The 15,943-nt window shown below is 55.1% G+C and overlaps 1 protein-coding gene across 4 annotated transcripts in view; it reads left to right on the top strand.

Moving 5' to 3' along the window:
• SNPH (syntaphilin) overlaps positions 1 to 15,313 on the top strand; it is a 40,378-nt gene extending 25,065 nt beyond the window's left edge. For 2 of the 4 annotated variants that reach the window (XM_050918302.1, XM_050918304.1), the window contains exons 4-6: positions 818 to 1,024; positions 8,602 to 8,751; positions 10,435 to 15,313. In XM_050918302.1, the coding sequence (XP_050774259.1) occupies positions 818 to 1,024; positions 8,602 to 8,751; positions 10,435 to 11,671 (1,594 nt within the window). In that variant the 3' untranslated portion in view covers positions 11,672 to 15,313. The remainder of the gene's footprint in view (positions 1 to 817; positions 1,025 to 8,601; positions 8,752 to 10,434) is intronic. The other 2 variants (XM_050918305.1, XM_050918306.1) reach the window with 2 other exon arrangements.
• The last annotated feature ends 630 nt before the right edge of the window (positions 15,314 to 15,943 follow it).

Below are 15,943 nucleotides of genomic sequence, written 5' to 3'. Positions count from 1 at the left end.
AAAGAAGCCCAGAGGTGGCCCATCAGACAGATGTTTTGGGAGTAGCAGGGTTGACTTTGCTATAAATAAAACACAGTGGGATTCCAGCGGGCTCAGGAGAGCGTTGGGCTCGTGGTGTGAAGGGCGGGGTGGGGGAGGAGAGTTCCGAGTGGCTCCAAACCAAAACAGCACCTGAGGCAAAATTCAGAACATTGCTGTCATTGGGCGCAAGCTCCTTGCTGTAAGACGGGGTGAACTGGTGCTCGTTAGCCCAGCCCCAGCAGGGGCAGCTCTATGTATTTTGCTGTCCCAAGCATGGCAGTCAGGTGGGTTTTGGTGGCGCGCCTACAGGAGGTCTGCTGGTAACGTGGATTCGGTGGCATGCCTGCAGGAGATCCGCCGGTCCTGTGCCTTTGGCGTACCCGCTGCCAAATTGCCACCGAAGCCGCGGGACCAGCGGACCTCCCGCAGGCACACCGCCAAAGGCAGCCTGACTGCTGCCCTCACAGCAACCAGCAGGCCGCCCCCCGGGGCTTACCGCCCTCGGCACGTGCTTGGAGCACTGGTGCCTGGCCTCGGTCTACGGTGCCCTCTGTAGGGCTGCTGAAGAGAGGTAGAAGCTCTTTGTTGCGATGGGTAGTAGACGTGGGAGAGGGGCGCAGCCTCCCTGGCCTGGCCCAGGGGATGAGGGCAGCACCTGGTGTGCAGCTCCCCTCGGCCCCCCTTCACTATTGTCGCAGTAACCGTTGCAAGACAGCCTTGCTCTGTTCCATCTTGATCCCCGCTGTTTGTTTTGTCCTTTTGTCTTGCGTGTCCCTGTGTCTGTGGTATTTGGAAGCCGTGGGTTTTATGGAAGGAGTGGCTTGGCCTCGTTCTTTAAGTCTTCAGCACCCCCTGCCACTCCGACTGAGAAACAGCCTCTTCTTCCTGCCTCCAGGCGCCCCTCTCCCCCCGTCAGCATGCGGGACACCTACGGCACCTCTTCGCTGAGCAGCAGCAGCAACTCGGGCTCCTGCAAGGGCAGCGACAGCAGCCCCACCCCAAGGTAACCCGTCCATAGCACCACGGGGAGGCCGCCTCACCTCACCCACCTGCTCCACTGACTGTCCCTCCAGCCGCCTGGAACGGGGACACGGGCCTTTCAGTGGCTCAGTGAGATTTTCCCGAGGGGGTCTTGTTTTTGGAAGGCTCTAAGGCAGACTGATACACAGAGTCTGAAAGCCCTTGCCCGGTCATTGGCTCTGCTGGCAAAGAGCAGCGTTAGAGTCTGAGGCACGGGCTTGAAACCGCTCAAACCCCTTCATCCTGTAGGTTCCCGTCCCCGCAGGGCTGGGGCCGGCGGGACTTGTGCATGTGCAGTAAGGCGAGGCGTGGCACTGTGAGGGTGTGGAATGGCTGATCTGCCAGTCGGTCGTGTCAGAGGAAAGTTTCACCCTGGTGTCCTTGTCCAAAAATTTCCCCGTCTCTGCTCCATTTTCATTCCCGCCCATCACCTTGATTTCCAAGCACCCTTTTTCCTTTGTCGCCTTTCCCGCCACCACACATGCTGTTGCACAGAGCACTGTGCGCCACTTGTCTGCTCCCCTCCCACATGCCCTGGTGACATACTGTGAGATCCTTCAGGATGAACAGCACCATGAAAACAAGAGGTGGTGATTATTGTCCCTTTGTGATACCCAGCAGATGTTGGACTGGAAAGCAGGAGACCGGTGGACTTGTTGAAAGAGGAGAATTCTGACTCTTCTCTGGGATAAAGGACAGTTGAGCATGGAGCACATGAAATGGCCCCAAATATTAAACACAGTTCCCATTCCATTTCTTTCCCCCTTGGGAGTAGAATTGCTGGGCCCGGGGATGCTGTGAAATGCAGTGGTACTTGCTGCAGACAGCTAAGTTGGTCCCAGGGCTATACTGGATCGTTTCTATCCCTCTTCTCCACTCCCAGACCTGGTTCCTCAATGAATGGCCCTAGCTCATCATGGAGAAACTGACCAACTTCTCACTATAAGTAAATGTATGGCCCCCTCTGAGTTTGCTGAGGAGGACTTAGCGGCTCAGAAACCCCCTATCTCTGCATTACAGCTATTGTGAGCCCCTCTGTCACGGAGTCACCGGGCGATGCTCTGGAACTGCTCCCCACAAAACCAGTCAGGACTTTGGGGAGCCTCCTCTCCCTTGGAGCAGACTTGTTCAGGGCAAGAAGCTCACATGTCTTCACCTCCTGGGTCTCTCCTTGGAGCATTCAGCATCCTCTGCCCCTCCGTGCGCTTCCCACAGCGAGTCCACCCCAGCGGGGTCCTGGGGAAGCCACCGGGTCCTGCACCCCCACTTTGCAGTCAGACGTGACTCTCAGCCAGCCAGTAACACAGAGGTTTATTCGATGACAGGAACAGGGTCTAAAACAGAGCTTGTAGATACAGCGAACCGGACCCCTCAGCCGGGTCCATTCTGGGGGGCAGTGAGCCAGACCCCCAGGTCTGCCCTCCACCCTTGACCCCAGCCAGCTCCGGACTAACCACCACTCCCAGCCCCTCCTCTCTCCTCAGCCCCTTTCCCGGGCCAGGAGGTCACCTGATCCCTTTGTCTCCAACACCTTCAGCTGGCACCTTTGCAGAGGAGGGGCCCAGGCCATCAGTTGCTAGGAGACAGAGGGTCAGGCATTTAGGTGCACTGGCCCTTTGCTCTGCCAGATACTTAAGAACTGCCATGGGGACACTGAGGCACCAACACAGTACTCAGAGAAAACATTAAGAACTTTCCCAGTTCGTCACATCTCTCCCCCCTTCGAGACCGAACTGAGCGAGGTCACTCCTGCCAGTGACCTGGGGAAGTTCGAACCCACCAGCGTTCCCATGGATGCCCCAGCATCTCTCCCATTCCTTGGTGTGAGTTACACCAGGACAGTCCAGTCTCACGCCCTCCCTTAGGTCGGGTGTGCTTGATGGCACTTGCAGGCTGCATGTGGGAAGGTTTATGCGGCTTGAACCCTTTTGCTACCCCAATACCTCTGGGGTTCAAACTGGGACGGGGTCTTCTCCCAGCCCTTAAGAGCCCCCCTCTTGGCCTTGGCCAGCTTTGGGCTTGGGCAGCTGCTTCCCACTTTGTGGCCCAGACACAACACCTCTGCCGTCGCCCCTTACACATTCCAGCTTTTAAGGTCAGTCCCACCTCCTTGAGGCAGCCCAGCCCCCTCTTCACCTGGGACACCTGTTCCTCCCAGGTCTGGCCATAGATGCACATGTTATCAGTGTCTGCCAGGGCCAAGTTCTCCATCGCCCTCTGCTTGTCTAGAATCTCCCCAGGCCTAGGCATGGGGTCGGCATTGGACACTGTGATGGCTTTAAGCTTCTGATAGCCCCCATAAAACCAAATAATCCTGTCTCCCTTGGGGATCAGCCCCACGGGTGAGGCCCATGGGCTGTAAAATGGCTGGATCCCATCTAAAGCCAGCATGTCCCTGACCTCTCTCTCCAGGTTCTGGGCTGCTTTCCCAGTGACTCTGAATGGGGAACATCTGATGGGGAGATTGTCTCCCACCTCAGGGAAGAGATCCCCCCGGGGGTCTTCCCCCTTCTTCATCCAATCCTCCCTCTTCAGGTCCAGGGGTCCCCTCACTCTCCTCCCATCCAGCAGCTTGAACGGGAAGAACCCTGTGGATTCCTGGGGCACCACCAGCTGCCTTCCGATTTCCCCCAGTTCTACTTCCCCTTTGGGAGCCCATTCCCGGTACAGGAATCCCTTCTCTTGCAGGACTCTGTCCCTGCAGCCTTCCCCAAGGGGGTTTGCAGTGCTGTGGCCAGCAAGTTCCCTCAGCTTCTCCAAGGAGGGATCCCTCTGCAGCTCGGTCTGGGATTCAGCGGCTGGGGCAGGGAGTGGGACCTGCTCCCTTTCGCTGGCTGGGCCAGGGGTCACAGCCCCCCTGAGCCCTGTCCCTGGTAGCTTCCTCCCTGCTGTGTAATCACTTCCCAGCAGCATGTCTGGACCAGGCAAACCTGTTTGGCAGCTGACCTGCCTTGCCTGGGTGTCCCCCCACTCAGCTGGGATCTCAGCTGCCCCCGTGCTCAGCACTGCCCTTGCTGTCCCAGTGGGGCCAGGCAGCGAGCTCTTTGCTCTGGTCACAGCATCAGAGCCAGCGTGAGCCCCCTCTCCGGTGTGCAGGGGGGTGGGGAGCATCTCTCCCGCCCACTCAGCCCCAGGGGGCTGGTTCCAGGTAGGCAGGTATCCTGAGCCCTGCAGCCCCTCCCCCCTGCCAGCCAGGTTATTTGCATTTTCACTGACCATTTCCATCCTAGCCAATTGGTTCCCTGGATTTGAATTCAAACCCTCTGCCGTTACAGGAGCAGGGCCTGGATCCTGTCCCATGGGGAGACAGTCACCCCCCAACAGGGCCTCCCAGCAGATATCCTGGAGAACCCCAACTACCAGCCAGCCCGACCCCTCCTGGGTCTGCACAGGGATCTGGGCCATAGGCAGGGCGAGGGGCTTCACCCCAGGGAACTTCACCCAGGTTCCACAGTCCCTCAGCATCTGGAGCTGCACCACCACAGTTCTCTCTGTCCCAGGGTCTTGCCCCCGCAGGCTTGTTTCCTCACTGACCCCTGGGCAGCCCCCTATGTCTCTCTGCTCCACCATCACCAGTCCACGCTGCTGCTGCTTCTCCTGCAGCTTTTCCTCAGGCTCTTGCTTTCTCTCACGGTCCTCTCGCTCTCTCGGGCTCTGCTCCCATCCCATCCGTCTCCAATCTCCTGATCGGGAACCCAATCATGAAGACCCTCGTCTGATTGGGGACCAGACTCCCGGGGATGCCTGGCTGATGCTCCAGCTGCTCTCAGATCCTCTTGTAGCCCCATCTGGGCCAGGAATCTGCTCCTCAGAGCGGTCCTTCTCCTCCAGCTGCACGATTAACTGTGCCTTGGTGAATTTCCCCATGCGTAACCCTCTCTTTGTGCACAGGATCATAATGTCCTTCTCAAGGAGATGGTGACAGGCCATCACTTCACCTTTCCCAAGTGGCTCTGGACTCACAGGCCTGTGTGCTCTTGGATCCCCCATGGTTTCCAGGAAGAACCCCTGGTGTGCCAGCCCTTCTCGTGATCACCACCTGTTTGCCAGGGTCGAGCTGCAGACTCCTCCGCCCCTGGGACTGCTCCTGCAATCCCCCGGGGAACCCTGCTACTGCAAAAATCCTCTCTCCCAGGGTCGAGCGGCAAGCTCCTCCGCCCCTGAGACTGCTCGCTGCAGTCCTCAGGGGGACCCCGTTACTCCAACAGTCCTTCTCGCTGGTCACACACTCCCAGAGGTTAACCGCCCCCTGAAACCATCCCACTCTGAGCCTTCAGCATGCCTGGTCCTCATTATCCCTCCTCTGTTTTACTCCTCCCCAGTCACTTACTGCAAGCAGCGCCATTCACGGGGTGCAGTACGTCCCGCCGCTGCCACCAGTTGTCACGGAGTCACCGGGCGATGCTCTGGAACTGCTCCCCACAAAACCAGTCAGGACTTTGGGGAGCCTCCTCTCCCTTGGAGCAGACTTGTTCAGGGCAAGAAGCTCACATGTCTTCACCTCCTGGGTCTCTCCTTGGAGCATTCAGCATCCTCTGCCCCTCCGTGCGCTTCCCACAGCGAGTCCACCCCAGCGGGGTCCTGGGGAAGCCACCGGGTCCTGCACCCCCACTTTGCAGTCAGACGTGACTCTCAGCCAGCCAGTAACACAGAGGTTTATTCGATGACAGGAACAGGGTCTAAAACAGAGCTTGTAGATACAGCGAACCGGACCCCTCAGCCGGGTCCATTCTGGGGGGCAGTGAGCCAGACCCCCAGGTCTGCCCTCCACCCTTGACCCCAGCCAGCTCCGGACTAACCACCACTCCCAGCCCCTCCTCTCTCCTCAGCCCCTTTCCCGGGCCAGGAGGTCACCTGATCCCTTTGTCTCCAACACCTTCAGCTGGCACCTTTGCAGAGGAGGGGCCCAGGCCATCAGTTGCTAGGAGACAGAGGGTCAGGCATTTAGGTGCACTGGCCCTTTGCTCTGCCAGATACTTAAGAACTGCCATGGGGACACTGAGGCACCAACACAGTACTCAGAGAAAACATTAAGAACTTTCCCAGTTCGTCACACCCTCTGCTCTCTGTCTGGCACCAATTCTTTGCTTGCATGTCGTCTGTGTGTATTGCAGCTGGCAGAACAGATCTCCAGTGCTGTGGCAATAGCACTTTGCAGACACAATGCACAGCTGGCTTGGTTTGTCACATGCCTCTTGGCCCTTCTTGTGCTGCACGTCAGATCTGGGTCTTGCTGTATCATATGTGTCTTGTTGTGCTTGACTCAGCCAGTACAACAGAAAGAGTGAGGGCTGAGTAAATGTTGGCATCGTGTGAGGGCTGAGTAAACGTTGGCGTCGTGGCCAGGGGATAAATGACGTGGGGTTTAGCAGCTGAGAAGATATTTCTGCTTTTCCTGTCCCCCCGTTGCCATGCTCTGCTCTCCAGTTAATGAGTGCACTTCCATTGATTTCAGGGCAGCTGTGCTGATTAACCCTAGTGGAGAATATGGCTCATTGTCTGCAGCGTGTTGTGTGTTTAGGGTTGGGGCTGTATCGAAGCCCATTCCAGATGGGCCCCCAAATCTCCTGGGTTCTCCAGAGGCGCACACACAGTCCAAGGGTGCCTTGCCAAGATAGATATTCTGCTTTGAATTTCTAAATGAATTCACTGTTTGGGACAGCGATGGACTAATGATACCAGCCAGAGTCTGCAGCTAGACACTGCACTGGGCTTCCTCACATAGCTCTGGCAATGACCCACAACTAGGGTAACCAGATGTCCTGATTTTATAGGGACAGTCCCAATTTTGGGGTCTTTTTCTTATATAGGCTCCTATTACCCCCCAACCCCCATTCCCGATTTTTCACACTTGCTGTCTGGTCACCCTACCCACAACTCTCCTCCCTGTTGTTCCAGCCCCAGGTCCCCATGCGGTCGAGTCAATTCATTTCCATCCTGAGAGGCAGCCCCCTCTTCTAGTTCAGCCCTGGTCTTCTTGAGCAGCAGCAGCTAATCACGCCCCGTTGTCCAGTGGCTTTGTCCTGTGGACAGGTGGCAGCCATCAACCTTTATTTGCGCATCTGATGCCACCAGGATTTGAACGTAGGTGTGCAGGAGCAAAAAACTAGCCATAATTGACTACTCACCCTGGTCCTTAGAGTCCTCGGGCGACCCTTCGTGGCCACCAGGAGCGACTGCCTCAAGCAAGTTCTAATCTGGAGCTCTCTGCCTCTTGGAAACGTGCTCCTGGTGACGTATTCCAGGGGAGAGGTCTCACCTTGGGCTCGTTTTAGAAAATCACTAAGAATCTTGCATTGCCATGGGAGCTCACTCAGAGAGGTCAGAGTGTTTGCTGTCTGCAGGGTTCCCCTCTCTCCCAGCAGAGCTCTGCGAAGGATCTACCCTTCTTCTAGGTCCAACTTTAGTGTTAGCGTCCCAATGTGTCAGTAACCAGGGCAGGCGATGTTTCTGTAAGTGTCATTTTTAATGAACACTTCCTTTTGCTTCTGGTGGCTGTATTTTCCAGGGCTAAAGTGCAGTCCCTCTCCAGGGAGATGCCCCAGCACCCATTCTTCTGATAGCCGTGGGACTGTCGGCTGCTTGAGGGCAAGGGCCTGTCTTCAGTGTGTCCGTACAATGCTTTGTATGCCCATGACACTCTCGTAATAACAACAACTGTAGTTCAGGGCTGCAGCACAAATACTGTCTACCTAGGCAGGGGGTGTCCTAAGGGGGTCTGGTTAGAGGATACAGCCTGCTTTAATTTCTGCATGAAAATATGTGATATTCAGTAGTTCTTAATATTCCTAGCATGTGTCCCACTTTAGGAATATTGGGGCTCTTACACTGCAGGGTGTTGAGGGGTGACGGGGGCCTTCTGTTAGCCACACAGACAGGCTCCTTTCTCCAGTACCAATCTGGGAATGCCCTCAGTGTGGTCAGCTGAGCACACGCTGGGATGTCTCACTGAAGTCCAGGAAGGTGCGTAATCCAGGAGGTTTGTACTTCAGATTTGAGAAGTGGGGAGGAAAAGATTAAAATTCCCCACTTGGTGAAACTCCTCTTCCCTTTGAGACTCCTGGCTCCTATCCAGGGCCGGCTCCAGGCCCCAGTGCGCCAAGCGCGTGCTTGGGGTGGCACGCCGCCGGGGGCGCTCTGCCGGTTGCTGGGAGGGTGGCAGGCGGCTCCGGTGGACCTCCCACAGGCGTGCTTGCGGAGGGTCCGCTGGTCCCACGGCTCTGGTGGAGCATCCACAGGCATGCCTGCGGGAGGTCCACCGGAGCCGCGGGACCACTGGACCCCCTGCAGGGAAGCCTGTGGGAGGTCCACCAGAGCCGCGGGACCGGCGAGCGGCAGAGCGCCCCCCGCGGCATGCCGCCATGCTTGGGGCAGTGAAATGGCTAGAGCCGGCCCTGCTCCTATCAGCCTGTGCCCCAGCGCCTGGCTGTGCTAGACTCAAGGAAATGAGCTGAGTCGAGGTCTGGGGTGGAACGGCTCTGTGGGGAGCAGCACTGACGTGGTCAGGATTGTTTTACTTGGAGCACTTGGTGGGATTGTTTACTGTCCATGTTTTCCCAGGCGGCCCATCAAGTACAGTCTGTGCAGCGATAACCATGGGATAAAGCCCCCCACTCCTGAGCAGTACCTGACCCCCCTCCAGCAGAAAGAGGTCTGCATTAGACACCTGAAGGCCCGGCTGAAGGACACCCAAGAGAGACTCCAGGACAGGTAAGTGCTGATGCAGGTGAGCAGGTAACAGGAGGCTCCCAATACCAGTGGGGATGAGGGAATGGGAAGGTTGTCACTGAATGCATAGGAACCTCCAAATCAGGTCAGGCCATCTAATCTAGTGTCCTGTCTCTGACAGTGGCCAGTATCCACTGCTTCAGAGGGGGGCACCAGAATCCATGTAGTGGATAACTATGGCCAGAGGGGAAACAGCCTTCTCAGCTGCAGGCAATTCATGGTTGGTTTGTGCCCCAAAGCTGAGAGTTTATATCCCTTATATAGGATAATAACGTGTAGCTGTGGATGATCTCATTATCCACATGAATGGCTAATCCTTGTGCTAATCTGACTAAGCAGTCAGTGCCATCCTGTGGCGGTGAGTTCCACAGGTTAGTCAGGAGTTGTGTGAAACAAAGGGTTTCTTTTTATTAGTTTTAAGTTTGTTGCCAAATTTGGGAAGGAAATTTGGAGATTGCAGAGACTGATTTTCACCTGGCAGGTTTGTGACTCTCCTGTTCTCCATCAAGTTGCTCTCTGATCTGATTTTCTTGAGCAGCAGATATTAGTACACTGTGGTGCTCTTACATTTCTGCCTGTATACTGTATATTTATTGAGTGTTGTATATGAATACCAGACCCAATACCTAATAACTTGGTGGTGCAGGAAAAAGGATGGAATTGTGATCTAGACTCATGGACTCTAAGGTCAGAAGGGACCATTGTGATCATCCAGTCTAGGGGTAGGCAACCTATGGCACGCATGCCAAAGGCGGCACGTGAGCTGACTTTCAGTGGCACTCACACTGCCCTGGTCCTGGACACCGATCCAGGGGGCTGCGCATTTTAATTTAATTTTAAATGAAGCTTCTTAAACATTTTAAAAACCTATTTACTTTACATACAACAATATTTTAGTTAGATATTATAGACTTATAGAAAGAGACCTTCTAAAAACTTTAAAATGTATTACTGGAACGCGAAACCTTAAATTAGAGTGAATAAACGAAGACTCAGCACAGCACTTCTGAAAGGTTGCTGACCCCTGCTCTAGTCTGACCTCCTGCAGGTTGCAGGCCACAGAACCTCCTCCACACGCTCTGGTCACAGACCCCTAACCTCTGGCTGAGGTACTGAAGTCCTCAAATCCTGGTTTAAAGACTTCAAGTTACAGAAAATCCAGCATTTGCACTAGTTTAAACCTGCAGAGCTAAGATTCTCATCTGAAGGGACCACTGTAAGAGATGGTCACAGATTTTCTATTTGGCTGTCCCCCCTCTCTGCTTCCCTCAGGAAGTATCCCCAAGGCCCCTATGTGCTTTCTGACCCCCTTCCCCACTGAACACACACACCTCCCCAGTGCTGCTGTTACCCAAGGGAACCTGGGATTGGACAATCCAATCATAGAACAACTTTGTGTTTCGGTTTCCCACCATTTTTACCCATGTAAGTCCTGTCTGCCCTTCTCCTTGTATAGAAGGTCCTAGCACAGGTGAGAGGAGAAAGATGGTGATTAGGGGGTTTGGACAATAAATTGCCCTCAGAGAGTGATCCCAGAAATGCACTGTCCAAACTACTTTTAGCATGGCCTGTCCACACCTATGCAAAATTCCAACCTCCGGTCGTGTAACACCAGCCCCCTCGGGTGGAAGTGGTGGTGATTGTCTGTCTGTCTGTCTGGTGCAGGGATACTGAGATTGAGGATCTGAAGACCCAGCTCTCGAGGATGCAGGAGGACTGGATCGAGGAAGAGTGCCACCGTGTGGAGGCCCAGCTGGCACTCAAGGAGGCCCGGAAGGAGATCAAACAGCTGAAGCAAGTGATTGACACCGTGAAGAACAACTTGATAGAGAAGGACAAGGGCCTTCAGAAATATTTTGTGGACATCAACATCCAGAATAAGAAGTTGGAGACTCTGCTGCACAGCATGGAGGTAGCACAGAATGGGGCTGTGAAGGAGGAAGGGGCTGGGGAGTCGGTGGGGGGCTCTCCAGCCCGGTCACTCACCCGCAGCTCCACCTACACCAAGCTGAGTGACCAGGCAGCAGGGGACAGGAACGCCGGGGACTCACAGACCCTGTCAGCTGAGGAGGTGGCGGACAGTGGCTTCGTGGCTGCAGATGACTCGCTAAGCCGGATGGACTTGCTGGAGCAGAGCAGCCTGCTCTCATCAGGGGTAGAGTTCTGCACGGAGGAGGGGTCTCTGCAGAGCTCCTTCACGCTGGGCTCCAGACTTCCCACCAGCTCCACCTATGAGAAACTGATGGGTACGCAAGGCAGCGTGGAGGCTGGAGTGCAGGCAAGCTGCATGCAGGAGCAGGCCATCCAAACTGACTTTGTGCATTACCAGCCGGACCTGGACACTATCCTGGAAAAGGTCATGAAGTCCCAGGCTTGCAGCCGGGGCAGCCCCACTTCAGTGTGGGTGTCCGAAATGGAAGACATCGTGCCCAGCTCCGAGACGCAGGCCCAGAACTTCTCCGGGACCACGGACTTGATGGCGACTGAACCCAACTCCGCTGTGGTGGTGACTGCAGGAGATGGGCCAGAGACTCCGGAGGGGCAAGAGGGCTTCCCAGGCCTGGTGACCAACAACCCTGCTGTGCACCAGCCCTCTAGCACTAGCCAGTCGATGAGCGTCGTTTGCACCCTGGAGGAAGATGCTGGCGAGCTGAGCCAAGAAGCCACAGTGCCGAAAAGCTACTGGAGCCGCCATTTCATTGTGGATCTCTTGGCCGTGGTGGTGCCGGCAGTGCCCACGGTAGCCTGGCTGTGCCGTACTCAGCGGAGGCAGGGCCAGCCCATATACAATATCAGTTCGCTGCTCCGCGGGTGCTGCACGGTCGCTCTGCACTCCTTACGGAAGATCAACTGTCGCTCTGTTAGCAACATGGGAGGTAGCGGCGGCAGCTCCCAGCCATAACTCTCCTCTTCCACCAACCAAACACATTGCACATGCTTCAAGATCCGATGTTGTGAAACGATCAGAATTTATCTGACCGCTGATTGTAAATTCCAGACACACAAAACGTTCGTTTTATTTATTTGAAGTACATGGGCAGCTTGACATCCTCTGATCTGCTGCAGCTAGAATATGCAATTCCAGGGGGCTTGCCAGGGGCCTGAGGAAAATGAGCTTCTGGGTTTGCTTTGGCTTCTGAGATGTTTGAGGAATAAAAGAGGCCAATCCTGGAAGAGCAGAGTTGTGGGGGGGGGCACCCCAGCCTCCATGCTGAAGGACACTCGCCCAGCAGGCGTTGTAGCTGATGGATTTTGCGCTGTCCACAAGTGAAGTGTGTGTAGCACAGATGGGTACATGCAGGGTGCGTCTACACAGCGCAGCCCCCTGCGGCAGCAAGTCTCAGAGCCTGGGTCAGCGGACTCAGGCTCATGCTGCAGGGCTATAAATTGCAGTGTCGACGTTCTCGCTCAGGCTCTGAGGCCCTCTCCTCACCCGGTATCAGAACCCGGACTCCAGCGCAACCCCATCATCTGCACTGGCTTTTTTGAACCTGCTGCAGAAGCCTGAGTCAGTTAACCTTGTACTCTGAGACTTGCTGCCAGGGGACTCTTTTTGCTGTGTAGACGGACCCATGGTCACTTCATCTAGGGAGACAAAGCATTGTAAGCCCTTCCCTGGACTGATGGATCCCCTCCACCCCACCCTGCCTCCCCTGACTAGTCCACTTCTGTTGTTCCCTCTGGCCATGGCAGGGTCATTTGAAAGGCTAATTGCCCAACTGGCCTTTAATTGCATTGGACTTGTTCCTGCAGTTGTTCCTGAGTCCCAAGAGGAAACCGCCACACCTGCCGTCAGTGCGAGAGGAGTCCTGCGGGTCAAACAGGGGGAGGGATAGCTCAGTGGTCTGAGCATTAGCCTGCTAAACCCAGAGCTGTGAGTTCAATCCCTGAGGGGGCCATTTAGGGATCGGGGGAAGTTAAGGATTGGCCCTGCTTTGAGCAGGGGGGTTGGACTAGATACCTCCTGAGGTCCCTTCCAACCCTGAGATTCTGTGAGTCTCTGAAACCCTGCCCAGGGCTCTGAGGACACAGGTTAATGGCTGTAGCTCTCAAGTGACATTGCGTGCAGAGACTCATTTTAACGTGTAGAGAACAAAGGGGAAATCAAGAAGGCATGGGCAGGAGAGATGGAGACAAGGGCTAGAATGGGGGAAGTGCCTCTCTGGAATAGTTGTCCTTATTCCCAACATGCTTTGCAGAATAAACAGGGAGAGGCCTGAATTCCCAGTTTGCAGAGAGGAGTCTAGTCTCAATCGGTGTGAGAGCCGGTGCAGAACTTCTAGGAGCAAGGGTGGAGCAACGAGGGTTGCCCAGGTCTGCTCCCTTTGCCCGCAGGAGAGTCAGTGACTCAGAATCCCTTCCCCCAGAGGACGGGGTCAGAGGACAGAGTGAACAGATGCTTGTCTATACATTCACTTTGGAAACCACATGAATGTCACTCCCTTGTCTTTGTCACCTCCTGGGGATTTGGGCCTGTTGGTTCAAGTCCTGCTTTGCTGACCCAGTTCTAAAACTTTTTGCCTCCTGGAGGAGGTGACAGTAAGGGCCTGGTGGCCAAGCAAGAGAAGCCCGATATACCTCATGTGAATCTCCAGAGCCACCTGCTGTATCTCTGTGCAGTATTACATATGCACCCAGGTTGCCCATGGGGAGAACTCCTTAAATTCTGTATCTTTCATTCCATGCTTTGCACTATGTTCACTTTTTGCAAATGGAAGCTCCCTTGTAGAGGTTTCTCTGCTGCAGGTTTGAATGACAGGCTGACATCTGCGCTGCTGGCAGAGTCCTGAAAGGGTTACAAGGAGGAACCAAGGCCCCAGAGTCCTTTGCTCTGCTCTGCTTCCATCCCAGCTCTTCCTCCTGGGGCCGGGAGAACAGCTGGGGTTTCCTCAGCCCGGAGCAGTACTGGAGTGTCTGATAGGAGTGCAGGGGGAGAGTGTTTTGGTTATGCTAGCGGTGGGGGGCATCTGGCTGCCCATCGCTGCAGAGCTTTTGGTGCTGATTCTGAAAGCTGGAGATGCCTGGAACTGGCATGGAGCGGTGTGGGGACAGAACAGAGAAGGCAGAGGGCCATGCGGAGCACAGGGAGGATGTAGCCCTGGTCTCTGGAGGCAGCTTGTCTAAAACTCAGGCTGGCAGAAAACGTCTTCAAGTGAAGGGGGCCTCCGGAAATGCCTTTAAAAGCCAAATTTCACTGCAGAGATCGATCAGCTGGGGACAAATGCCTAGAGAGAATGAGGCCTCATCCAAACCATTTCCTCTAGATGTGCAGCACAAGCCTGCTGGCGTACGCTCCAGTGCTCTGACAGGTAATCGGCTTGGGGTTATCTGCAGTGTTCGGCCCTGAGAGCGGGGCCGGCGCTTTCATTTGGGCGGCCTAGGCAATCGCCTAGGGCGCCAGGATTATTGGCGGGCGGCGTTTTGCCGGAGGGGGCGGCAGGCAGCTCCGGTGGAGCTGCCGCAGTGGTGCCTGTGGACGGTTGGCTGCTCGCGCGGCTTGGGTGGACCTCCCGCAGGCACGACTGCGGCAGCTCCACCGGAGCCGTGGGACCAGCGCGCGGGATGGCGAAATTGCCGTGCGCCTAGGGCGCTAAAACCGCTAGCACCAGTCCTGCCTGAGAGCGCATAAAATCAACTCCATGAGCTTGGGTGGCCTTGCCCCTGTCTTCTCTGGGAAGTGACTGACCCGAAAGGCCAGGGCTTCAGAATGGCATGAGTGCATTTTTGCGTGCGCACACACACACACACACGTACGTTTCTGAATCTGGCTGCAAAGGTTGTGTTTATCTTTACGATTACTTGAACTAACAGTGTTTCTGCTCTTACGTTCCCCCACCCTCTGCCCCACTGCCGCCATCTCCACATACGTCGGGTGAGGGAGTAGTTCTTGTAATCGTTTTATTTTATGACAGTTTAAAGATAGTTGTCTGGTGGGGTCCAATTGTGTGGGGCTGGTCACATTGGTACATCTCCCTGTGGCTTTTGCCCTCTGGGTCAGACTGTCAAACAGCTTTAGTTAGACTTTACCACAGGTGGCTGGCTACCTTGGTCATGTGCCCCCCACCCCCTGCCTACTGTTGCAGGGGGCAGGGGGGTGTCGCTGCATGTGTTGATGTTGCCACATGCTCGTACTTTCACTACCTGTATCCAGCACGCCTGGACTGTCACAAATCAATATCCCTTTGAGACAAGAGCTTGTTGCAGGATAAAAGTGGGCCACTGAGCTTCAAAATGTAGTGGGGAGCCGGCGTTGAAGGAGCCTTGGGTTTGATAATGTAATATAAAGTATTTGGAGGAGAAATAGACAAAGCCCAGGCAAAATGGCAACTGTCATTGGAGCTAGGATACAAGGCTCTTGTGCGATGTATTTGTGAATGTGTGTACATGTCTGTTAGACTATCCAGCACTCTGCTGAGAAATCAGTGTAGGATTATATTTGAAAGAGAAATTTCTATATTTTTTAAATACAGAACTTAAAAGCTGTAACCACTTTTGTTCCCAGGGGCCTGTAACCTTTGTCTGTTGGTGGATGTAATAAATGTCATTGGGTCTCTGTTTCCATGTGGCTGTTTCCATGTAGCTGGCTGTAGGCTTCTCCTCTGGAGTGAGCTGGGCTGGAGCGCACGTTCCGCAGATGTTCCCCTTTCAAAGTGTCCCTGCTTCTGAGCGATGAACCATTGCTGGGGTTAGGGCCTAGCCCCTGCTGCCCGGACGTGATGTCTCGACCCAGAGTGTCCATTCTGCTCCCGGGGTGCTAACGGGCTTTCGGGCCTGAGCAATCAAACCCGAGCCAGGGATGGGGAAGCAGCAACACTCCAAGTGCCTTGTGCGTTCAGGCATGCTGTGCTGGTGGGGTCACATTTCCTTCTGTCGGGTGTGTCTCAGGGAGGAACTTGGGAAGTGGGAAGGCTGATAACGCAGACAGGATAGGGGAGTTCTACTTTACCTCCTCAATTCTCAGTGGGGCAGGGGCCCAGCACAACATCCGTTGCCAGCAGTGTTTCTAGTGGCCCACGGAGAAAGGAATAAGATTCTTCGGACAGTGCTGAGGATGGCATTCTGGGCCAGGACTGGGGACTTTATGCTGCATGGTGTTGGGACTTCAATCCACCAGTCCCCACTACGCCCCTTTGGGCAGCAGCCTGGGTGTATTAACATGCACATGTCTTTCTGC

This window comes from Gopherus flavomarginatus, chromosome 11, assembly GCF_025201925.1.
Source record: "Gopherus flavomarginatus isolate rGopFla2 chromosome 11, rGopFla2.mat.asm, whole genome shotgun sequence".
In the NCBI taxonomy this organism is placed as follows: domain Eukaryota; kingdom Metazoa; phylum Chordata; order Testudines; family Testudinidae; genus Gopherus; species Gopherus flavomarginatus.
This window is presented reverse-complemented; position numbering and strand designations above follow the sequence as displayed.